At 37.0% G+C, this 25,923-nt stretch overlaps 2 protein-coding genes across 2 annotated transcripts in view; both read right to left on the bottom strand.

The window, feature by feature from the left end:
- aatf (apoptosis antagonizing transcription factor) overlaps nucleotides 1–17,292 on the bottom strand; it is a 31,805-nt gene extending 14,513 nt beyond the window's left edge. The window contains exons 1-10 of the mRNA XM_039662381.2: nucleotides 17,135–17,292; nucleotides 16,427–16,603; nucleotides 15,895–16,284; nucleotides 15,626–15,763; nucleotides 7,595–7,709; nucleotides 7,051–7,282; nucleotides 4,855–5,019; nucleotides 4,535–4,618; nucleotides 4,337–4,404; nucleotides 4,179–4,259 (exon numbers count right to left, since the gene is read on the bottom strand). Coding sequence (XP_039518315.2) covers nucleotides 4,179–4,259; nucleotides 4,337–4,404; nucleotides 4,535–4,618; nucleotides 4,855–5,019; nucleotides 7,051–7,282; nucleotides 7,595–7,709; nucleotides 15,626–15,763; nucleotides 15,895–16,284; nucleotides 16,427–16,603; nucleotides 17,135–17,252 — 1,568 coding nt within the window. The 5' untranslated portion in view covers nucleotides 17,253–17,292. The remainder of the gene's footprint in view (nucleotides 1–4,178; nucleotides 4,260–4,336; nucleotides 4,405–4,534; nucleotides 4,619–4,854; nucleotides 5,020–7,050; nucleotides 7,283–7,594; nucleotides 7,710–15,625; nucleotides 15,764–15,894; nucleotides 16,285–16,426; nucleotides 16,604–17,134) is intronic.
- Nucleotides 17,293–18,264: 972 nt separating this feature from the next.
- On the bottom strand, nucleotides 18,265–25,001 carry lhx1b (LIM homeobox 1b). The gene is made up of 5 exons (XM_039662375.2): nucleotides 24,351–25,001; nucleotides 22,568–22,791; nucleotides 22,090–22,361; nucleotides 21,127–21,292; nucleotides 18,265–19,531 (listed from the first exon to the last, which is right to left on the bottom strand). The coding sequence occupies exons 1-5, from the start codon at nucleotides 24,518–24,520 to the stop codon at nucleotides 19,164–19,166; spliced, it is 1,200 nt and encodes a 399-aa protein (XP_039518309.1). The 5' UTR covers nucleotides 24,521–25,001; the 3' UTR covers nucleotides 18,265–19,163.
- Between the last annotated feature and the right edge of the window lie 922 nt (nucleotides 25,002–25,923).

Raw genomic sequence — 25,923 nt, forward strand, 5'->3', positions numbered from 1 at the left:
TAATAAGGCTGCATTTTAATTCACATTAATTGGGTACCTATTTAAACAGCATTTTGAAAAAATATTATATAGTAATTACATACGGTTTTTCTTTTTACTTTTATTATGAGAGCCAGTAATAGCAGATCTGGTGATCGATGGCGGTCCTTCTCCAGTTTGAATACGATTTTTCCGAAGTGAACTAATTAGTTTTTTGCTGTCAAGCTTAATGTCGAACCATTTTCTTCTCATTCTGGGACTTTTTGATTAACATGAAACTCCATTAACTATATCTGTGATATGCTGCCAAGCTTCCTTTTTTTTAGGACCTTATACCCCACTATGTATGCTTAGGGATGGGACGATAACCGGTTTCACTATAAACCGTGATAAAATGTACTGACGGTTAGTATTATCGTTTAAAATGTAATTATCATTAAAACCGTGTTTGATTATCGCGATTTTAATAACTCACTGAATCCTGTCGGCCAGTCTGACGCAGGCGCGCAGCACGCAATATTTTTTTTTAATTACTATTCGAGAAGGAATGGCAGAAGGCAGTGACTGTGCTCAGGAGATTTTTCAGCCTTTTAAGAGGACCAAATCTGAGGTGTGGTCATATTTTGGGTTTTACAAAAGTCCTGAGGGAAACTTGATCGAGGATGGTCATCCTGTCTGCCGAACAAAAAGTCACTGCAATAGAAACACTTCAAATCTGCCGAGTCGTCTTGTGTGATCATCACCCGAACGCAAGGCAAGTTAACTTTGACCTTAATACCAAAACTACGTCTGGGAAACAATTGGGCACGAAATGTTGTTTTGAGTTGAAACATTTTATGTCACTCACTTGAAATAGACGTCAAGCTTCCGCGAAGAAAAGTTCGTAGCAAGTGGATTTGAGCCAAAGACGAACGAACAACTTCAAACAAGACTATTATTAAGAGTGATATTTTAAGGGATAGTAAAGTATAGATGCATCACGTATTAAACCGATTTTATTTTTACCACATAATTACGGGGACATATTGAATTGATAATGAGATTAGCTATAATGTTTCAAATCTTACCTGTTTATGAATTCATTTTGTCAAACAATCGCCCAGACGAGATATATCACACCAATATTATCAAACTCTGTAAACAATAAATCAACTGTGATTTCATTTTTGCAATACAATCAAAAATCGGAGACGCAAGACTGCAAGTTGTATTTGAATGAAACAAGAGCGCGCGTCCGTTGTGATATGGATGTGCGCTGTGTAATAATGCGTTGCTATTGACGACGGGCATTATAAAGAAGCAAATGCCATAGAATAGAATCTTGCCTAAAAAACTGCATAGAGAGGCTAGTTTTGTTTGTTGTTTGTTGATTTTCAATTATAAAACTTGTTGAAATGTTTTCAGTGTGAGCATCAGTTCTTTTTGAGCACTTTCATAAATTTTTAACAAAACCGTGATAATATTGATAATCACGATTATTTTGGACACTGTAATCGTGATATGAAATTTTCATACCGTCCCATCCCTATGTATGCTTGAAAATAAAATGTGGCGTTTTGAATGAACTTCTGATAATAAAACTTCAATTTCTGCATCCGAGAAATCTTTCTTTTTCATTCGCATTCATGTTATTATATGCCTATATATTGATGTCAGTCGGATATAATGGGTGGGATTTATGGTAATTGAGAATGAACGTGCACACGCATCACATTTACGACACACACATTTCACTATCACATCTGACGTTTACAAAGTATTTGTGAATCAGGAGAAGAATTTTCAGGAAGGTCTCTTTACGCGCAAATCAACACACATTTTAAGAGGGACACACTTCCTGCTGCCAGTTGGTGGCACTATAACTTTGACTCACAATAGTCACATCCATGTGACTGGCCTCTTACAACGAATGCACTGCTGAAGTTTCACCAAGATCAGTTAATTTATAAAGAAGTTATAACACACTTCCTGTTTCTCTTTTCACGCCATAATTTTGTTTCCTCGCCACGGCCAAACCGTTCGAGATATCAAAAATCCCCTCGCAAACTTTCATCCTCAATGTCTTGACTTCATGCTGACCGAGTTTCGTGCTGTGTGTTTGAATTCTCTAGGAGGAGTATTTCAAATTCCATTGCATGCGTTTTCCAAACAACCCTATATAGCCGACTTCCTGTTGGGCTAGGGTAAAAAGTAAGAGTGTGAAGTATAGACCATTTTGCAAGATGTAAACTGTCAAGCTTAATGTTGAACCATTTTCTTTTCACTTCTGGGACTTTTTGATTAACATGAAACTCCATTAACTACAGGTATATCTGTAATATGCTGCCAAGCATCCTTTTTTTAGGACCTTATACCCCACTATATATGCTTGAAAATAAAATGTGGCGTTTTGAATGAACTTCTGATAATAAAACTTCTGATAATGGCGGTCCTTCTCCAGTTTGAATACGATTTTTCCGAAGTGAACTAATTAGTTTTTTTGCTGTCAAGCTTAATGTCGAACCATTTTCTTCTCATTCTGGGACTTTTTGATTAACATGAAACTCCATTAAATATATCTGTGATATGCTGCCAAGCTTCCTTTTTTTAGGACCTTATACCCCACTATGTATGCTTGAAAATAAAATGTGGCGTTTTGAATGAACTTCTGATAATAAAACTTCAATTTCTTCAATTTTCTTCACATTAAATATAATTTCTTAATCAGGCATGTGATTGGCTAAGGACAAAAAAGCAGGAAAATATACGAAGCCCGACCACCCACCCCACCGATCGATATATATCCCAATATCTTTTCCGCAAAGCGAGAGTAAATGTTCAATCAAAGTCAAATATAGTCTTCACTATATAAATTATACACTGATTATTATTAAAGCTACTATTAAAGTTCTCAGTCAAGAGCAGCGAGTGATTTCCTCTGTGTTTTGTTGTTTAATTAACATTAAATAGATAGTTCTCCCAAAAATTGTAATTGTCATAATTTACTCTCTCAAGTTGTTTTAAACCTGAATAAGTTTCTTTCTTCTGTTTAAATTATTTGGAAGAATGTGGGTAACCAAACAGTTGATGTACCCCAGTGATTTCCATATAAAATTTTTCCCTATGGAAGTCAATGGGGACCAGCAACTGTCTGGTCACCCACATTCTTCAAAATATTTTCTTTTTTGTTCAGCACAAGAAATAAATGAATACAGGTTTGGAACAACATTTACAGTGAATAAATAATGACAGAATTTTTATTTTGGGGTCAACTATCCATTTAAGAACAAGCAGCTGCATTTTTATTATTAGGGCTACTGTCACTAAGACCTGTACGCGACACGTCTAATATACACGGAGCATTTGACAAGCAGATTTCTCTCAATTTTCTCGGTTTGCTTTGAGTTTAGACATAACCAAATGTTCTTATGTAAACCTTGTGTGTATTTGAGAGTATCAGCGAAATAATACTCGAAAGATAACTTAGTCCAGCAACCAGGCGCTGTTAGACAAGCTTTTAGTGCATGTGCACGTCGGGTGTTCGCGCTCAGAACAGCGCATCAGCAGTGATTGACATGTTTAACCGGCAAGGCTTTAATTAAATCAGATGCAAATTTACTTTTGTGAACTCGCTGAACTGATGTAGCCGTTCCTCTGCGTTAATATTGCGAGTATTTGTCGCGTTGTACACTAATGCTGTTGAGACGGAGGTGTCAGGACTGCAACTGACAGAATGCACGATATAGCTGCTACATATTTCTACAAAAGCAGTCAGCAGCTTGCTTGGAGCAATGGATCATAGCGCAAATTTGAAATATATCGATATATCGCCTAGCCCTGGTGACCTAACTGTGATGTTGTCAACTGACAACGATACCAGCGCGAGAGCGACTAGAGATACGAAATTGAGCAGGTGAACAAGCTGAACCAATTAGACATTCTCTGGCTGAACGCAAATACGTCCTTGTTGATACTTTGGAAGGAACTTTCTGTACGCACGTCAGCCAGTTATGGGTTATGTCCTCATATTCTCTCCTTTTCATTCCGGCTGCCGACACCCGTTTTTTTTTTTTTTTTTGTTTGTTTTTTTTACAGATCTACATGATTCACGTAGGTCACATTTTCAGGTCGGAAAATCCGGAATTCCGGATTAATCCGGAAAAATCACATCCCTGCTTAATTTTTATTTTTATTTTTGGGGGGAATGGCTTATGCCTTACCTGATCTTCCTGCCTTTGCTGGCTTTGGTGTCCACCTTCTTCTTGATTTTACTTCGTAGTTTCTGGATGGCAAGCCACTGCCTGTAAGATCAGAGATTAAGTTACTATGGTCAAATACACATGACGCATGAAACAATTACATGCACACAAACACTCACTTTCCCATGGCCACTTGATCATTGGGGTCTGTCGCACTTGTTTTGCGCTCAATAAGCTCTCGAAGTAGCTGTGAAAAAGAGAGAGAGCATCCTGACATCACCTCAGTATGTATACAATCTCATTATAGCTATTCATCAACGCAGTCATTGTTGACAAATAAACTGCATAATAACAATTCATCCTCTATGTTTTCTTACCAGGTGATAAAAGTCATCGTCATCAAAAATCTCCTCGTCCATATCTTTGAGGTGCACATTAGCTTTCAGTGCCAATTCAGCTGCCTAAAACGACAGAGGGAGTCAGTCAGTCTTCTAGCATGAGATTACTGTGAGGTTATTGTGTTACTCCTAATGCAATTACACTAACAGAAAAATATCAAAACTTATTGTCACCTACTGAACTGGCTGGCTTGACTAACTTAAAGATGTTTTGCTCTTAACAATGCTATAGCAAATCTACAGAGCAGTATAATCAATTAAAAGAGATTCATCCCTCTAAAATCAGAGCCTAGTCTTACCTCTCCCTCTGTGACACTGCTGTCCATTTCAGGTGCGATGGGCTCCGGCTTCCCCAGAACTCTGTATTCAGACCTGCGCGTCTGTGTGCGTCTCACCAGCCTCTCTTTGTCCATTAAAACCTGCTCCACCTGTGTCAAGATATTCCTGTCAAATGCCCCAAAACCCTGTGTGATGAAAAAAAAACAAAGACATTGTAAATTACTAGTGAAGGCACACAAGCAGTTCACAAATCAAGTGAAGCAATGTGACATCATATTCAATCTAAAACTACAGCAAGGCCTGGTTTCACAGACAAGGCTTAAGCCTAATTCTGGACTAAAACGCATGTTTGAGCAGTTTTAACTGAAAGCAACTTGCACTGACATTTTTTTTAAATATGTCAGTGCCATTGTTTTGTCTCAATATGCATAACAGTACTGTTTTTTTTCTAAGGCACATTAAAAATAAAAGCTATTTAAATGTCCTAATAGCTTGTTTTCACGTGACGTCACGCCACTGCGTTGCCATGGCGCGAAATGCAGATGGAGGGCAGGAAGTGATTTTCTATATTTAGGAAGCACTATAACACACTCAAAATGCCTATGTTTTGCGTCGTTTATGGTTGCTCAAATCGATCAAACCACGAGGAGTTTATCGCGTGCCAAAAGTTCTTATTCATAAGGGTGGAAAATACAAGAAATTGACAGGGGAAATTGACACCAGCAAAAATGCCTTGCAAACCTACGTCTGCGGTCGGGAGGAGCCGAATGGGAAAATGCCTGTCTGTGTGTGTGTGCAGTGATCATTTCGTCAAATGTGAGTTAATACATTATTTATGTGGCTTATAATTACATTATTCAGGTGTTTAAATACACTTATGTGGCAGTTTGTGTAACGTACCAGTTTCCGAACTTTGTAAAGTCAAAGTATGTCTGTAAGACGAGTTAGGTGCTGATATCTATAGCTTCGATTGCAGGCAAATCTCTCAATTCAGTTGAAAATCGGTCCTCTTCATAACGTAAGAATCACATCCAATATATGTTTCGATTTTCTGTTCATATATTTCTCTTGTAATAGCGTCTAAAGTAGTACAGTACGGATTTTCCTCCATCTCGTCCATTGCGCTCTTCACTCCTTGCCCTCTATCTGCATTCTACGCGTCAACACAATCACGTGACTGCAAACCACCTATTGAACTAAAGCCTAATTCTGGCTTAATCTAAGCCCTGTCTGTGATACCTGGCCTATATTAAACAACACATTTCTTCTATATTATTATAAATGCAGTTATGACCTTAATTTTGGGATACAATCCTTAGTGTTCAATGGTCCCTATCATTCACTTTCCACCCACTATTCTTCTTCACTGATGAAGTCTTGCCATCCTATGAGTACAGTCATAATCGTAAAGATTGTTTTTAGAACACCAAACAGTTGGGGTGTTAATGATCCCCTTGACATTTTGATGTATAATGGGTCTTTGTACCGGATTAAAACATCCTCTTTATTATAAACCAAACATTTATTTAAACAAGATTCAAAAACATCTTGTTTTGATATTGCAGGATACATTTATTTGTTTCATTATTTATTTGTTTATTTATTTATTTCAGTTAAGTATATCATATAGAACATTGGTGACAATGGTCTCCACAATCAGCTTAGGCTCACAATGCTTTTGTGAAATGAAACCCAGTTCAGTTTAGCTTTGGAAACAAATGGGTGGTTTATTTTAATATATATATATATATATATATATATACACGTATATATATACACGTATATATATATATATATATATATATATATATATATACACGTATATATATATATATATATACGTATATATATATATATATATATATATATATACGTATATATATATATATATATATATATATATACGTATATATATATATATATATATATATATATAGATGTATAATAACATATATTTATATATATAATATATGGATAATGTTTTCAAAACACTTAATCATGTGCAATTGCGAGTAAGCGTTGATACCGTTTCCTATGCAATATCGTAAGCCAATCATAACAGTGGCCATTTACTGACAAGCTTTAAAGGGCCATCATTTCATACAGAAGGTCAGAATGAAGATTGAACAATCGTTTTTCCTCATATATATTTGTTGTTTGGAAAACAAACTTTATGAGTGAACCTCAAGTAACATTATTTTAAATTTTTTTTTTACCTTATTGCTCTTGCCCGTTGTGAGTCGCGTCTTGTCATACCATTTCTGCAGGGTAACATCACGGTAAGGCAGAAAAGCAGCAAAGCGTTTGGCCATAAAGTTGGGATACTCCGCCATTTCCAGTTTTCGTTTGGGCGGTCCCTTCTGAACTGCTTCCTGTTCTCCCTCTTGGCCATCATCCCCATTTTCCATATCTTCCTCACTGTTAATTTCTTCATCATCTTTTGGACTGCTATATGTGGGGGGGAAAAAAAGAGAATCACATAAGGAAATTAAATGCTTATGGTATACAGTTTAGACAACAGAAGAACAATGACATGTAAAAACCGTTCCAAAAATAGTAACCTGTGATTAGTTCATTTATAAATAGAAATAAAGAATGAGTTCAATAGAAATTTAACAATAATTGATAAAACAAAAAGTCATTAGAAAAATACTGTTTTTTTGGTTCATTATTAATAAATATGGAATAATTCAGCCAAAATGTAACATTCTGTCAACATTTTCTTAATAAAAAATGTATTTTAAAAGCAGAATTTGGTACCTGCTGGCTCCCCAGGTCTTGCCTTGAGAAATAGCTCTGGTTTCAGGGTTTTGGTAGAGAAGCAGATCTTGGAGTTCCAGCAGAGACCTCTGAAGAGCCTTCAGGGCTTTATGACCTACCACACACAGATACGAGCTTATTATACAGCATATGTTGACCATAACACTAATTCAGCACATTTCTGTTAACACAAGGTCATTACAACTCACCTCCTCTGATCTTATAATTTCTGCATTACACTAGTTAAAAACATAAAAAAACAAAGAAATAAATTCTACAGCCCCTAACAAACAAGCCAAACAAGATACTGACTCCATAGCATAAAAAAACAAGCTTAAAAGGTTAAGCGTGTCATTTTTCAATTTTAAAATGATGTCATTTTCCGAAGTTAACAAGACAACTAGTAGTTAGCCATTTGTGGTTGTTGAGAGGTATGAAATAACTTGTCAAAGCAATCAGATATAAAATCATCAGACTCATGCTCAACATACTGAACAAAATTATAAACGCAACACTTTGTTTTTGCCCCCATTTTTCATGAGCTGAACTCAAAGATCTAAGACTTTTTCTACAGTATGTACACAAAAGGCCTATTTCTCTCAAATAGTGTTCACAAATCTGTCTAAATCTGTGTTAGTGAGCACTTCTCCTTTGCCGAGATAATCCATACAACTCACAGGTGATGATTGCAGGATTATTTTGCACACGTGTGCCTTAGGCTGGCTACAATAAAAGGCCACTCTAAGGCCCTGTTTACACGAGAACGCTCGCGGGTGAAAACGTAAAAATATTTTATCGGATGTGCCTGTACACGGCGACGGCGTTTCTGAGGCTCAAAAACATAAAAAAGTGAAACCACCCTCCAGAGTGGAAATCTTAAAAACGCTTCACCGCCGCGTTCCTGTGTAAACGGTAAAAACGCAAAAGTCTGCTCGACAGTAAAGGTTGTACGCAGGCGCGTGGACTTTGGTGGTGTTGTAGTATGCACTCCTAGCCGCCTGAAGTGCATACTACATTGAATTTAACACACTTTTGTGTCTCCATTTGCACGCGGATTTCCCACACAAAACGCTCGTCTAAACGCAGAATAAAAAAAGATGACGCAACGCCACTTTTGCGTTTTCTCTTCAGAATCGTTTCTGTGTAAACATAGCCTAAGGCCCCGTCCACACTACTGCGTTTTCGTTTAAAAACGGAGACCTTTTGCTACGTTTGCACCTCCCGTCCACACTAAAACGGGAAAAACGAAGACCTAAAACGGAGAAGTTTAGAAACGCTGCAGCTGCGTTTTGAAACTCCAGAGGGCGTTTTAGTGTGGACGAGACAAAACAGAGGAGTTTACAAACGATGACGCAGAGGCTCACGCTCGGCTCTATGATTGAGTGTCATCAGTCATGACGTGTCCTTCCCTGATTCGCCAACCACTGTTTACACCGGCGCGCGCATGCCCAGTGTTGGTGAATGGTCACGTGATCTGCGTTTTCAGTCGTTTTAATGTGGACGGAGATCAATTCTAATACGCAGACAAAACGCTGGTGTGGACGGAGATCGTATTCGTTTTAATTCTCCGTTTTTAAACGAAAACGCAGTAGTGTGGATGGGGCCTAAAATATGCAATTTTACTGTATTGGAAAAAACCAAAAACGTTGTTGACTGTGGCCTGTGGAATGTTCCAGACTAACTTTTCCCAACTTTCTTAGTTGGTCACACCAGCATTTAAGTTGGTCGCACTTTTTTTTTTTTTTTGCTACATGCCATGGGATTAATCAATGTGTGCTCATGAATAGTGGTATAATAATCTGCATACCATAATTTTGCTCTGACGTAAAAAGACTGACAGTGACACAAAACCTCATGTTAGCAAAATGTTTTAATATTTTAACTATCAAATCAAAATATTCTCAAAACAAAAATACTAAAAAGTTGACTGTGAAAAAAAAAGAGTAGCATTTAATTAAATGCATTTATGGTGAGATTACTACATTTTATTTAAATTAAATGCATGATGAAATTCTTTGTCATGTCAATTTGTGCTCATTTTGACCATGAACAATGCGCTGTCACTTTAATTCTGCGCATACAGCACAGCAGAAATAGACTCGGTGTGTAAACGATCTCTGCACTGCTACGCACCGCTCCTGGAACGAATGTAGTGTGAAAAGCAACACAAATATTGATCTTGACATTGTTAGCCTCGTCTTTTTCACACCTCGTACATTTAACTTACACTTATCATGACATAATTCCTAATTGGTGCGTTTCAACATCGGTGTGCAATACGCTTGACGTGTACGTTCGTTAATAAATAAACTGCACGTGTCTTGAGGAAGAACATTGTAGCTGGAGATACTTCTCTCCGTTAATGTCGGCGAGTCACGCAGGCAATGGGCAACTCCGCAGTTGAGCCGACCCCGGGATAAAATAGTCAGAATATAAACACTTATTCTAGGCGTACCGTACAGATTCAGGATAAGTCAAAAACACGGTTTGGAAAATGGATTCATGATGTACTCATTCATATAACATACGGACATCAGCAGCTGCTGATACAACATGTTCTGTCGTGCATTCGTTAACTGAGTACATGACCATGCACTCGCACAAATGCGACCACATATGCAGTCTGGAACCAACAACCCTGTGTTGGTCCACTCCTCTTCAATGGCTGTCTGAAGTTGCTGGATATTGGCAGGACCAGGAACACGCTGTCGTATACGCCGATCTAGAGGATCCCAAACACATTCATTCATGCTAACTGCAGGAATGTCCACCTGCAGAGCTATTGCTCTGCTCTGTTGAATGTTAATTTCTCCTTCATAAGCCGTCTCCAAAAGGCATTTCAGAGAATTAGGCAGTCCATCCAACCAGGCTCACAACTGCAGACCACGTGTACCACACCAGCCCAGGACCTCCACATCCAGCATCTTCACCTCTAAGATCGTCTGAGACCAGTCACCCAGACAGCTGTTCATATTCGATGGCGTCTGGCACTTTGGAGAGGTATTCTCTTCACGGATGAATCACGGTTTTCACTGTACAGGGCAGATGGCAGACAGTGTGCATGGCGTTGTGAGGGTGAAATGTTTATTGATGTCAACGTTGTGGATCGAGTGGCACATGGTGGTGTTGGGGTTATGGTATAGGCAGGCATATGTTATGGACAACAAACACAGGTGCATTTTATTGATGGCATTTTGAATGCATAGAGATACCGTGACGACATCCTGAGGCCCATTGTTGTGCCATTCACCCACGACCATCACCTCATGTTGCAGAATGATAATGCACAGCCCCATGTTGCAAGGATCTATACACAATTCCTGAAAGCTGAAAACATCTCAGTTCTTGCATGGCCAGCAAACTCACCGGACATGTCACCCATTGAGCATGTTTGGGAAGCTCTGGATCCGTGTATACGACACCGTGTTCGTTCCAGTTCCTGCCAATATCCAGTAACTTCGCACAGCCATTAAAGAGGAGAGGACCAACATTCCATAGGCCACAATCAACAACCTTACAGCAAAACTGCACATTTTAGGGGGCGTTTACACCTCGAAATGCCCCTCGAAACGCATTTGAGACGGATTTGAATCCGATCGCTCAAACCATTTCAGGAGGTGGTCTGGGCTAGCTTAGAAATCAAGACGCACCCTAGCGGCAGCAAAAATAATTTTGCAGCAAAGTGTGGTCTAGCAACTCTCCATAGACATTTTAGCTGGAAAAACTCAACTCTGGTAGGGCCAATCACATCATGTATAGAGTCGGCGGGCGGGCTTAACATAATGACGACAGAGTTGAGCCGGTCAGAGCAAGCTCGGACATATTCGGTTTGAAGTCGTTCATCCTCGGATGCGGCCGGCGCCGCGCGCACTGTTACAAAAAAGCTGTGGCGAAACGATCAACTTGTCATTTTTGCCCACTCGTGCTGTGTCGTCGAGTATAAAGGCTTTACTCCGTGTCAGCACGCGCTCTGATCGGTAAGGTGCACGGACCTCTCCCGAATCATCTGCAGCACCCCGAAGCACCACTACTCCGGCTCCGTTTCCCTCGTAAGCTGATATTAATATTTAAACATTCTCTATGATATTATTTTTTTTTATGACACACTGTTTTTGTGTGTTTGAGAGAGAAAGAAACACACACATACTGTCTCTTTCTCTCTCTCTCACTCTTTTGACTTTTAATGATTAGTGTTTTATTTTTAAAGTTTGTGGGTCGTGTAAAAAACAAAAAAAAAATCCCTTATTTTGGGGATGGATTCTGGGAAATCTCTCTTATTTTCAATGTTCAATGTTGACAGCTCGACTGGATACGGTAAAAGTTTAATATATCAACTTGCTCCGCTGAGTAGCCTACGTCACTTTCTTCGTTGCTCTGATTGGCTTTAGCCCTATCCAATTGCGTGCAGAGAGAATTTGAAAGACAACCGTTTATCCCGCCCCTCGGATTGAGCCCTGTCAATGAAGAGTTTCCAGACCTAACATCTTGATGTAGGTCTGGCATGCCAGGCTAGGTCTGGGCCGCATTCCAGACGAAACTGGACATGTGTGAATGTATCTGGTTGTTGAAACCACATATGTAAATTTTACTACTCCCAAAAATGCAAAAAAATAAATAAACATGTGAGGGCGTGTTATAGGCTATATGTTATGTTATTTTAGTCAGATATGACGACGCTACTGCGACACGCATCACCTCAGATAAGCAGCTGAGCGCCTATCAAGCCAACATGCTGCAATCTATCGCAAATCAAAGTGAAAGTAAGTTGCAGACGCTCAACACTACCATCTTCAATAAAAGTTAAGAAACGAAATGACCTTACCAGGGCTTATTGACGACTTGTATCAGCAAAGGAGAAGTGCTCACTAACACAGATTTAGACAGATTTGTGAATAATATTTGAGAGAAATAGGCCTTTTGTGTACACAGAAAAAAAAAATTGATCTTTGGGGGCAAAATCAAAAGTGTTGTGTGTGTTTATAATTTTGTTCAGTGTACATTCCATATACATTGTTTGGAAGACCCGTAAAGCTCGAAACCATACAAAAGCAAAAAAAAATTAACCAAAGCGGGAAAAAACTTGTCCTGTTAGCTATAAAAATAAGTAACTTGCTAATGCTATTTTATAAAACATCCTAGTACTAGTAAAATCCTAGTATTCCTGCAGAACCAACATAAAAAACACTACTAGCCCTGAAACAAACCCTGTAGCCTCTGTTACAAATTACTTCACATAATAAAGAAGAGCAAATAAATAAAAGGACTGTGTATGAGTGGGGGTGGGGTGGGGGGGGTGGGTTGCAGAGATTGTGTCATCTTTACAGCTAATCAAAAGTATGCACGCACAGCACCCTCTCCTTTCACCCCAAAGCAACATGCTGTTCAAAATTCAGGAGGACGGTCCCACATCAATCATTCGCTGGCAAAGGGACCAATGCAATAAATATGCAAATGGGGAGCAGGTAGTCTCTCTAAGCACCCAGATCTGCCTGAGAAAAAGGTGCACAAATGTATTAATTTCTCAGAGCTAGAAGAATCCTGATATTAAAACCAAAAGTGATGTTGGGGCTGTGCTTCCTTAAACGGTATTGCTTAACTGCACAAAAGATGACAGGTTTAAATTGTGATAAAGGCAGAAATTTTACTTCCTGATCAGATAATTCCTCACTGACTCCAAAATAGACACAGGATGGGAGAATTACGACGAGTTTCAAGCCGTTAGTTCATGTCAGTTAACCTTCATTAGGAGAATACAAGGATTTTTTTTTTTTTAAGGAGTCTCTTATGCTCACCAAGGCTGTGTTTATTTGAAATATGTCACATATTATTACAACTTACTGCTTTAATATATTTTAAAATGCAATCTGTTTCTGTGATGGCAAAGTTGAATTTTCAGCATCATTACTACGGTGTCACATGAACCCTACAAAAATCATTCTAATATGATTTGATGATCAAGAAACATTTCTTATTGGCAATGTTGGAAACAGGCGTGATGCTTAAATGTTTGTGGAAACCATGATACAATGAAACAATTTTTCAAGATTCTACGATGAATAGAAAGTTTGAAAGAACAGCATTAAAGGGTTAGTTCACCCAAAAATGAAAATTAAGTCATTAATTACTCACCCCCATGCTGTACCAACCCCGTAAGACCTTCGTTCATCTTCGGAACACAAATAAAGATATTTTTGATTGAATCTGAGAGCTGGATCAGTCCTACATAGACTGCCTAAGGGACTGGCTCTTGACGGCCCATAAAGTCATTAAAGAAAAGGTTTAAATATTCCATGTGCCTACAGCGGCTCAATTATAAGTTTATCAAGCGACGAGACTACTTTTTGTGCAAAAAAAACATAAATAACGACTTTATTCCACTATTCCATTACTTCCTTATGGGCGCATGCGCGAGAACTGAGACGAGGACGTTCTCATTCGTCTACTTCTTGTTACCGGCTGCTCACCGCTTAGGAGTATTACCGCCACCTACCGTATAAAATGATGATCATATATAAGGCGCTCCGGATTATAAGGAACACTGTCGTTTTTTGAGAAGATTAAAGGCTTTTAAGTGCACCTTATAGTGCGGAAAATACGCAAATTGAAAAGCGTATGTACAGCGCGCATCTTCCTCTGCTTGTAAACAGAAAGTTTTGCGCTTCCAGCTATATCAGCACATCATTTTATACGGTAGGGGGCGGTAAAACTCCTAAGCGGTGAGCAGCCGGTAACAAGAAGTAGACGAATGAGAACGTCCTCGTCTCAGTTCTCGCGCATGCGCCCATAAGGAAGTAATGGAATAGTGGAATAAAGCCGTTAATTATGTTTTTTTCGCACAAAAAGTAGTCTCGTCGCTTGATAAACTTATAATTGAGCCGCTGTAGGCACATGGAATATTTAAACCTTTTCTTTAATGACTTTATGGGCCGTCAAGAGCCAGTCCCTTAGGCAGTCTATATAGGACTGATCTAGCTCTCAGATTTAATCAAAAATATCTTTATTTGTGTTCCAAAGATGAACGAAGGTCTTACGGGGTTGGTACAGCATGGGGGTGAGTAATTAATTACTTAATTTTCATTTTTGGGTGAACTAATTTGAAAAAGATTTTGTAACAACATAAATGTCTTTACGGTCACATTTGATCAATTTAATACAAACTTGCAGAGTAACAGTATTAATTTCTTAAAAAAAAAAAAAACTACTTATGTAGCTGACCAATAAATTAAAAATTAAATTTAAAAAGTACTTTAAGAACAATGGAAATGAAGATTATCATGCTGCAACATGAGGTCTTTTCTTTTCTTCAAATTCTTTATTTTTATTTATATATTATTTTTATTCATGTGCATACTTTAAATCAAAATAACTTCCACTCCCTCTTGCAATGATGATCTCTTCTCTGATGACATTTTCTGGCTGAGGGTGGGTCTTTAACCTCTCCCATTCAGTATTAACCTAGCACTCACATAAGATTGCAGCAATCCCAAATGACAACAGTCCAATCAATTCTCGATGGACAAACTCAAATCCTGTCCTAAAGATTTTCTTGTTCGAGAAGCCGTTTATCTCGTCACAAAAGGGAAGAAAAGACTCCCGCTTAATGCCAACTTTAAGTGAAGTATTAATATTTGACATCCGAGTTTGGGTAATGAGTCAATAGGTAAAGTGTCTAGAAGTTGACCTGTGTTCTGTGAAATTTCAGACATATTTGCAACAAGGATTGAGGAATGATTAGAAAAACACAATTGTTTTTATAGACCATTTTACAAGATGTAAACAACACTGGTCCAGAAACACTTCCTGTTTCAGTTTGTAACTGTTGTCTTTATTTCACATGTAAAGAAAATATCTTAAAGATGTTTGTTTAACTTTTTGATTCAGTTTTATATGTTCTGTTGGTTGTATTTTATCCCAGCTTTTATGTAGTGTTAAAAAACTGAAACAGGAAGTGCTTCTGGACCAGTGTTGTTTACATCTTGCAAAATGGTCTATATCACTGTTAAATTTATAAAATAGAGTCAATTCACTTACTATTTTTTAAAGCTTCAGCGTATTCAGCCCCTCCCCTGCTCTTGAACTCTGGGAATGTCTGTGGCTGTGGAAGCTGATTGGCTGTCACAAGAGCCTTCTGCATTTTGATTCGCCTTTCAAGCATCAGGTCCCAAAGAGCTGTAGAGATTTGAAAACAGCATAAAGTTGAGTAGTCTTTTTCTTGTATTTTCTATTTTTCTTAAAATATATGTATTGTTGTCATTTATTTATTTTTAGAGCACACTGTGAATGTGCTTAGGCATCCATACCGAGTTGATTTTTCACTGCCTTCCCTTTCTCGACCTCTTCATTAATTTTCTCTTTAGAGAAGGTCCTTAAGGCTGATTCCTCTTCTTCACCTTCCTCAGAGCCTACCTCACTCTCTCCTTCACTGGCTGTTGAGTCCTCTTCTTCCTCACTGTCTCCCAGATCATCCATTCCCTCTGTGAGTTTCATAAAGTCTGTGCCCTTCATTTTAGAGACCAAGCTGGACATCTGTGAACTATCGTCTCCATTGACATCCTCCTCGACATCGGCGTGATCTTCTTCATCATGGTCACCATCTTCATCCTCCTCATCATCTCTGATGCACTCCATGTACTTTTCCAGCATTCCATTTTCATCATCATCATCTTCTTCTTCTTCATCATCATCATCAGCTAAAAATGGGCATATAAATTAGTTCCTCAATCCCAGCTTATTATGTACAGATCAAATAGGCAAGTTATTCGTTAGTTGATCCAAAAAGTGTATAACACTTAATAAAAATATCTCTATTTTTGTTAAACATTTGCATCTCACCTGATCCATCCAACTCTTTCTGTAGATCTTTTCTGGATGTTGCCTTGCCACAATATCGACGATCACCGTCAGCCAGAATGGCAACTGAGCGCCTCCGCAGATTGCCAGATAAAAGTTCGCCATCATCATCTTCATCCCCACCTTCATCAAACTTCTCTATGACTTTGGCTTTCGTCTCTGCAGTTCAAAATGAAGAGTCAGGGTTAAGCACTCATGGGAGTACAGTTAATCATATTAGTGAATCAACAGTCAGTGAAACATAAAACCAGCATTTAAGGTGAAGAAATTAACTATATCACACATATAATAATAGGTCCTGCTGTAATAAGTTTATAATATTCTTAATATATGTTCTTATAACTACAATGGTAGTATCATGGTACAATGATGGTATCATAAAGTATTACCATGATACTGAATGGTTACCATATTACCAAACAAATACTCTACCATGGTATTTACATGATATTTGAAGAATAACACGGTACAACCACGGAACAAAAAAAAACACACCATGGCATTTATTACTACAACAAATGTTATGTTCAAGTCGTTGATCTTAATAAGTGTGAAGTAAAGTCAGTTCTCAGTACACTGAGGCATGCAGACACATCGTGCTTGCAATTGGGGTGACACATTGGCCATTATAATAGCACTAAAATGCCTACAACACGTTAAATTAACGGTTATGACATTTAAGTATAATACCTTCATCTTGGTCGTCCTCGGGATCCACGAAACTTGGTAAAGGATTTAACAAATCCTCGAGCTGCTGTGATATGGAGGCTGCCATGTCTGTCCCACGCTGCACCTCTAATGACATCATCAGAGCGCGCCTGAAGAGTCGTCTCGTGACGTGCACACAAAATAAGTTTGTGTTTGCTAAGCTAAGCCCACAGTAGATTGTCTTTTCTTAGACAGTGAGCTCAACAGAGTGTTTAAATCATTAATACTGCACATTATTATGTTCTAAGTAAACCTACCATAATCAAAACTGTGGGTGTGTGGAGAAGAGAAACATTATAACGTTACCCTACAGATCGAGAATATCATTTTTAAAAGGATAGTTCATAATTTTACTCGCCCTAAAGTTGTTCCAAACCTGTATGCATTTCTTTCTCCGGTTGAACCCAAAAGAAGATATTTTGAAGAATGTTAGTGACCAGACATATGATGTTACCAACATTCTTCAAAATATCTTCTTTTGTGTTCAGCAGAAGAAATAAATCCTTACATTTTCCTATATTTATCTGATTTTGGGGACTAATGTTTTTAATAGCTAAAAGCAAGCATGTTAAGGCAAACAAATTGAGCTGTACAGGTCTAAACAAAAAAAAAGAGATAATAGGCTATTTTGCATTCAGCATGCTACATTTCGAATCAACATGTTAATAACATTTCGAATCAATAGCTGCATGCTAGTATAGCCTATTCAAAATAAGTAGCATACATATTTAAAGAAAGTGGCAAATGCATTTTATGTAGGCTATTGTCTGTAGGCTATGTGCAATGCTTATTTCATTTATTTTACTGCCAAATTAACACATCTAAACATCAGTGAATTAGATAAATAATAAATTTCATGCTCATGAGAAATAATGCAGACTATAGATGTAATTCAGTTATTCTCAATAGGCCACTGTCAGTGAAAGTTCATAAAATCTAAATTTTGCAAGTCATTTTTCTGGATGTCATAATATAGAAATAGTATGACATGTTCAAAAATATATTGAAAAGTTTATGAAAATGTTCATACGTTTTACATTTAGCAGCAATGATGACCTCCTAACACTGACATTATCAAATCCTCAAATAAAAGCCATCCTTTTGCCATTATTTTGTCCCACTATGAATGCCTTTTTGTGCACCCAGTTTGTTCTCCAGACTCACTGTTTGTTTCAACAGTTTTAAAATTACAGATTATCAAATAACCCTATGCATTTGAGTCACTCTCAGTGCTATAGTAGTTTTAAAAAAAAGCCCATTTACATATATTTGCGCTTCAATTGTCAACATGTATTTATGGTTTTGTTGAGTGTATTCTTTGTGCAAACACAATATCATACAAACTAATACAGTGATTCACAAGTCAGATATAAATTGAATCAATACAAAAGTTTGGTTCCTTGCTTGAAGAAAAAAGTTCATGTCGGTATCAAGAGGGTTGATATTTAAACCCCTGAAGAAAATATACGTAAACAATTGACTCCTCTCTGTCCACTGACCATATATGAAATGATTTTTAGAAGGTAGACTTCGTCTTATAATTCAAGTCATTTCAAATAAAGGGTTCGTCCCAACAATTTTAAGTTTCCCTTTTAAAGGCAAAACGCTCTGAGACTTGTTGGAACTCATAACTCCACCGCATGAAGAGCAGAGAAAGATTTTGGTGTGAGATGATTTCAAGTGTCATTATGGCAAAGCCTCAAAAGGCAAAGAGGTCTGAGTCGTCAGGTTATGATACACACATGTGAACAGACACACCAGGTGTTGTAAATATAAACATTCTGCTTCAGCTTGTCTATAGCACAGCTATAAGGTCTGCAGACCCATATTTGACATTCCACTTTCAAAATACACAAATGCTGCTTAAATAGATAAATACATTAAATAAATAGGTAAACGAATGAACAAATAAATAATGTCAATAAATAACTAAATAGAAATTTCGCTGCTATGAAATCACGCATGAACGGACGTTTTCACATGTTTGTGTCCTCAATCGGTCTGTGGTTTGCTACCACACTGTTCCCTCGTTCATCTCCGAGGACAGATTGCTGTATCCGTTGGCACTGAGAGAGTTCAGGGATGTGAAAGGTGGAGTGGAGTCACACATGTCAGAGATGCTGTGGATGGAGGCGGGTGCGCTGGGCTCTGGGCTGGGGGAGTCCCCTGGGTGATGCGATATCATCTCACTGAAGCATTGTGTCTCATTGGAGGGGTGGTGTGCTCCGTGATGATGGTCCATGCTCCCGAGAGGGGTTCCAGCTGGGCCAGAGGAGGTCATGAATCCTAGATCACCAGGAGTCTGGGCTTGGGAGGACGGTGGACCCTGAGGGAAGTACTCGTAGTTTGAGCCAGGGCCATAGTACTCGCCTTGATAGTCTGTAAGAAAGAGGAGATCATCAAATGATCATTACATGCGATCATTCAAAGCCTTCTCATTTAACTTCCTCACAAAGGGCAAAAAGCACTTACTGCACAGTTGTCGACTGAAATCAGCTCACTTAGATGTAATATTGATGTAATTACTATGTTTTGACTTTGTAGGGCAATATGGTAGAAAAGTGAATACTGTATTTCAATACATTATGACTGCTCAGTATTTTTGTGTCTTTCATTAAAAAAAATATCAGCCTTATATTTTAACACATTTATAAATATATAGGCTATATCTACAAGACAGTTTATATTTTTGTAAGCATGGAATTTAGTTTTAGAATTAATGATTGTAATAAATTGTTTTATATATAGGCCGATTAGCTTTTTGTAAAATAAATGCTTTTAAATTAAATATAGTTGACACACACATTTATGTATGATATTTGTATTATATTAATAAAATTATATGTAATATTAATTTTTGCATGTTTGTTTTAATTTTTGTAAGCATGGAAACATTAATGGTTGTGTAATATAAGTTATTTTAAATTTTAGTTACGTGTGTGTGTGTGTGTGTGTGTGTGTGTAATGATATTTATATTTTTTTAATATTATAACATAAATTTATGTTATTTTAATATTATACATAAAAATAATTTACCAGCCTTGAAATCTAACATTTTTAAATGTTATTTGTGCGAAATGTAATTCTTTGCATGTTTGTTTTTACCACATGGAAACATGGAAATGATTGTGTAATAAATTATTTTTAAATATATATATATATATATATATTAGGGCTGTGAAAAAAATTAATTGCGATTAATCGCATCCAAAATAAAAGTCTGTGTTTACATAATATATTTGTGTGTGCTGTAGCTGTATATAATTATTTTGTATATATAAATACCTATGCATGCATGTAAGAATTATTTGCGCTTAAATTCTGTGTGTACATAATCTATATTATATAAATATAAATATTTTATATATGAATAACACATTTTCTTAAATATATACATGCATGTGTGTGTATTTATGTATAGGCCTACAAAATAATTATATACAGCACACACAAATATATTATGTAAACACAGACTTTTATTTTGGATGCGATTAATCTCAATTAATTTTTGCACAGCCCTAAGGTATATATATATATATATATATATATATATATATATATATATATATATATATATATATATATATATGAAGAGTTCAGATGCAAAAGCCTCTAAATGCCATTTGAAATTTTCTTCTTTAATGATGATTTTTATCAAACTTGTATATTTAAGTTCAGTGATTTCACTTAAATAACAATGATTATCACCTATTAATTGTTATTTAAGTGAAATCACTGAACTTAAATATACAATTTTGATAAAAATAATCATTAAAGAAGAAAATTTCAAATGGCATTTAGAGGCTTTTGCATCTGAACTCTTCATATATATATATATATATATATATATATATATATATATATACAGTATATAGGCCTATAATAACTGTAACTTGCTGCATTCCGAAAAATATCTTAGTAGCCCATTGGCTATGATGTATTTTTTTTTTTCGATTCATGAATATTAACTAACCGCCATAAAAAGAGAAATGTCCGTTGGCCATGAGCTCCCCTGGTTCCATCCGATCGCCCAGCGCCCTCATTCTCCTCGGACTGCGGAAGAACAAGTGTCTTCTGCCGCCCAGCGCGCTCAGCTGCTTCATGCGCCTCTCTTTAGAGCGCCGATTCTGAAACCACACCTGCGCGACAGAAAATACACACATTACTTTCCATATTAATAAACCCCTGAAACATTATTGAGAGTAAAGATGTTGTTTGGCAGCCCGTGGAAAACCTAAGAAGAAGAAAAAAAACATTTAACTGCATGCAATAGATAGCATGAAGCACGTAAACATCGCATAAAGTTATATAACTTTATGCGATGTTTTTTCTTTATCCAAAAGAAAAAGGGGGGGGGGGGGATGTATTGAGATATATTTGGAGAATTTTATTTTATACCAAAATCACGTGTCGTTATTTCTGCCACAAAAAAATAAAAATAAAAAATGAATGAATGGCAGTAACAAAATAATGACACGCTCTCCACGTTTAATACCTATTTCAACCCTATTCGTCACGACGGGTCGTTACTCTGCAGACAAGACAATTCAGCACTATTATCTACTGAATGTCATTGACTTTTTTTGTCATTTGGACATCACGTCAGACAATAGCAGGGGACATATTTGCATAGGCTACCATCACGCCTATTATCCAATCTGGAGTAGCTATAGGCCTAGCCAAATTATACAAAGCTGTCACTGCATTTATTTTAACTACACGGAAACATTCTCCCACTTTCAGACATTTGATTTAGGCCTACATTAGGCTATTATTATAGACCTACTATATATTATAGGCCTACTGCATATTAAACGAACAGTTCCAAAGTCGCGCGGTATGCGTAAAATAGCCAATGAACGCACACATTTGCGCATTCGTCAGATAAACTCTCGCTGCCAAGTGACTTATGTATTTGAGTTGTAGGCATACTTGCCTGAATGACTCGCATATTGAGGCCTGTTTCCTGCGCCAGCTGCTCTCGTATGTGTCTGGTCGGTTTGGGGGTTGCGGCGAAGGCAGCCTTCAGTGTCTCCAGCTGCTTGGCTTTGATAGTAGTTCGCGGCCCGCGACGTTTGCCTCCCAGATTCTGCTCGTCGTTTTCATTGTTGCAGGTCTCCTTGTCTGACATGTGTCCAGTCTCAGAGTCTTTGTCATCCTGCGGGTCTTGAGATTCTGGAGATAAGCTCGGGTCACTGCACGTAGTAACTGTAAAGAGCGCAGAAACCACTTAGTCATCTGTCATAATACGTTCCAAGTACCCCCACACGTTCGAAGACAACATAAAATTACATAGCCTTATGATCAGAAGACATTGAGAGAAAGATAGAAAGAGAGAGACTTGAGTTTATTATTACACGGTTCGTGAATTCATCGTGCAGATAATTTCATATTCATTTCCAAAAATGACTCACCTGACAAAAGGGTTGTGTCTTTTCCGACGCTGTTATTCAAGTAATCCTCCTTGCAGACAAATTTATATTCATCCAGTATGTAAAGTTCTTCGCCAGTGGACAGCTGTTTATTGCACATGATGCAGGTGAAACAGTTTAAGTGAAAGACTTTGCTTCGCGCTTTCCGAACTAGATCACTGGGCGAGATTCCCTGCGCGCAGCCTCCACATTTAGTGCCGTAACGTCTGCGAGAAGAGCACATGCTTTAAGGTATCATAAAATCATGGAGGTCAACAAAGCAAAAAACAGTTGTCAAAAATCATAAAAACAAACGAATAAAATGTAGCCCGTGAGAAAGATTGTTGGCACTGCAACTGTTTCATGAAAGCAGGTTCACCCATAGGCCTACTGATGTTGTTTTTCTTCTTTAAAACATTCTAATTTAATTCCTGATTCCATAGTGAGTTTATTACATGACATGTGATGTCTACACTTTAATTTGCAGTTGTTTGCCAGAACCACCATAGAATGTGTTTAGCATTACAGGAATGTTTGTGGATGTCATTAGATTATTTAATATTAATAGCCTACCAACATATTTTAGCTATAGTGTTACAGTAAAATGTAGCATATTGATAATAACACAATGGGAAGCTAATGGCTACAACCAAAATCCTTATGATGGCTATCTATACATGTCAATATTGGCCTCTCCAGCAATTTTGATAAATAATAAAGACAGAGCAAAATAACATGAGAGGAAAGCGCGCGACACTTAAATATTGCAATAAACAATTTTCATAAAAAAAATACAAAGTAAACATTCCAATGCATAAAGCTGATAAAAAATATATTTTGTGCGTTAAATTTTGGAATACCTTTTAACCAAATTATAATGCGACACTTTATTTATAAAACATCGTCATGTTAAATGCAACATAAATTAATTCTTCGCATCTAAAACATCTTTTACAATATGTTATTACACAATGATCTTTATAATAATTGTTTACACTATATGGAAAAGTATGCTTACCAATTAACTTGTTTTTACTCCTGTTTTTTTTTTTTTACATTCTGGTTCTCTTAAATTGCATTTTGTGATCAAAATAGGCTACATTTTCCACGGTCCACAAAGATGCATGAACTATAGTGTATTCAAAATTACTCAATTAAATTTTTCAGGAAAGAGTTGCTCACATGTTCAGCCTTGATTTGACAGAATGCATTAACAGAATAAACTTCACACGCCACAATATACATTCTTTTGTCTCTGCGCGTGCATGTAAATGCAGTTCGCTGAAATGGTTATCAAATGCGTTCTGTCTGGATTTCTGTGGCTTTCCTCTCGAGCTCATTCATTATTCAAATCCACTTATCGCATCTTTGCTCGAGCTTTTGAAAACAAACGCGTGCGTTGCGAACGATTGAGGCGAGGCAGGGAACATCCGTCAGGTGCTGGTGGAAATCTCATCCCGTTGCCTGACACTCATTCCATGTAAACAAAGAGAACTGTTTTAGTCTGTCACGTAACATGTTATCTAGTATTCGGGGGTTTAAAATGGTATGTGCACCATTCGCATCGAAATTTCTCTTTTTATAATTTCATTGTGCATTTATTCTTTAGCATGCTGAATTTTATAGACCATTGTTGTGTATGTAGGCTATATATTAGGCTATATTACATTATATTATATATTTTTTGCATGGGGAAAAATTCTAGTTTAAGACTGTTTTAATAAGAAAGGAAAGGTCATGAAGGAGCTTAAAATAATGTGATGCTTTCTTCGATTAAAATACTCACCTGAAAAAGTCGTTTTTGCAGTAGAGTCGTCCCTCTCTTGAAAAGCATTTATCAGTTAAATTGCATTTACAGTCACAACATTGCACGCATTTTGCATGCCAGGCTCTATCCAAGACGCTGAGAAGAAACCTGTCCAGAATAGGCCTCTCGCATCCAGCACAGTGGACCATATTTTGTGACTCCAGTCACTGCGTTGCTATCCTTGGTGAGAGGGTCAAAATCTGTTGCCAAAAGTTAGAGAACACTATGTTGTCCTTGATCCAAGTAAACAAAAAGTCATCAAAAAGGTATACATTGAATGTATAGCATCCCAATTTTTTTTTTTTTTTTTGCCTGAAGAAACGGACAAGTGTCAGCTCCTCTTTAGACGATTAAACATAAGTTTATGGTTTAGCATTAAGATTAATAAAAAAACAAGCTTTAGTTGAAGTGTTAGTTCAATCTAACGTGGTGTAGATACTTAGCTATTCTACATTTAAATCAATAGAGCGCGCGGAATCTCCAATGTTCCCAGTGCCTGAATATGAACAATAAACGCGTAAAGGTGTTTAATTCGTTTTTAAAAAAAGTTAAAATCAAAGATTTCAAAGTATATCAAATATATTCCTGGTCGTTTTGTTTGATTCCCACTTGCACCTCGGTCTGCTTCTGTCGCTGGCATGGGTTTGGATGATGCCGAGAGACCTTATTCCCTGCGATGTGACGTCACGCTGGAACAGAACCAATCAGATTAGAGTAATTTAGGTGGAAAACACTTTCCTCTGCAATTTCTACTGGAAACAACACGGTGAGTGTTAGCAAACATGTTGACTAATTACATTTTATAGTGGAATTATAAATATAAAAAAATATATATATAAATCCACTACAAATATAGCGAAAGTGTTGTGTAAAACAATGTTTTTAAAGCAATGATATTTGTCTATTTTTCTTTATTGATAATAAATTAATTCATTGTTGTTAGAAAATTAATAATTGCCACGAAATGCAAGACATGGATTTAAGTCAAGCACCTGACGTGTTTTTTTTGTAAACAACGACAGATTTATGGTATTTCACGACCCTTTAAATCTCAGCATAGAAGGATCTGTAGAATATGGAAGCTTATTATCAATTTAGCAATCCTTGCGAGGCAACGTGAAGCATTATGATATGATATGTACTAATATGAAATCAAGATATATATATATATATATATATATATATATCACGTAGGTTATTGCTTAAATAATCAGATATATATATATATCACGTAGGTTATTGCTTAAATAATCAGACTGGATGATATTGTTAGGCCAAATTATTATATTAATAAAATAAAATTTGTATAGGCTATGCCTATAATATTAAACATTTTTAAATAGCCTACTAAAATGTCGCTTTGTCAAGTAACGAAATGTAGGCCTATTTGAAATCTATTTGAGTTTGGCCTAGATATGTGAATTCATAGTGATTAAAAAAATTATCCACAATTAGAAAAGACCCGACCTCGACAGCCATGTGGGAAAAGAAGGACACGGCAGTTCCAGCTCAGATTAATGTTCCTCTGCGATTGTTCTTCAGTACGGGTGAG

This window comes from Pimephales promelas, chromosome 4 (genome assembly GCF_988280905.1).
Source record: "Pimephales promelas chromosome 4, fPimPro1.hap1.1, whole genome shotgun sequence".
Lineage (NCBI taxonomy): Eukaryota > Metazoa > Chordata > Actinopteri > Cypriniformes > Leuciscidae > Pimephales > Pimephales promelas.

Bases quoted from the DNA above. Each gene is read 5' to 3' on its own strand.
- lhx1b (XM_039662375.2), bottom strand. From the start codon at position 24,520: ATGGTCCACTGTGCTGGATGCGAGAGGCCTATTCTGGACAGGTTTCTT. The intron at 21,293-22,089 runs GCAAGTATGCCT...TCTGTCGCGCAG, and splicing joins TCAATATGCGAGTCATTCAG to GTGTGGTTTCAGAATCGGCG. The intron at 19,532-21,126 runs GTTAGTTAATAT...TCTTTCTTACAG, and splicing joins ACATTTCTCTTTTTATGGCG to ACTATCAAGGCGAGTACTAT.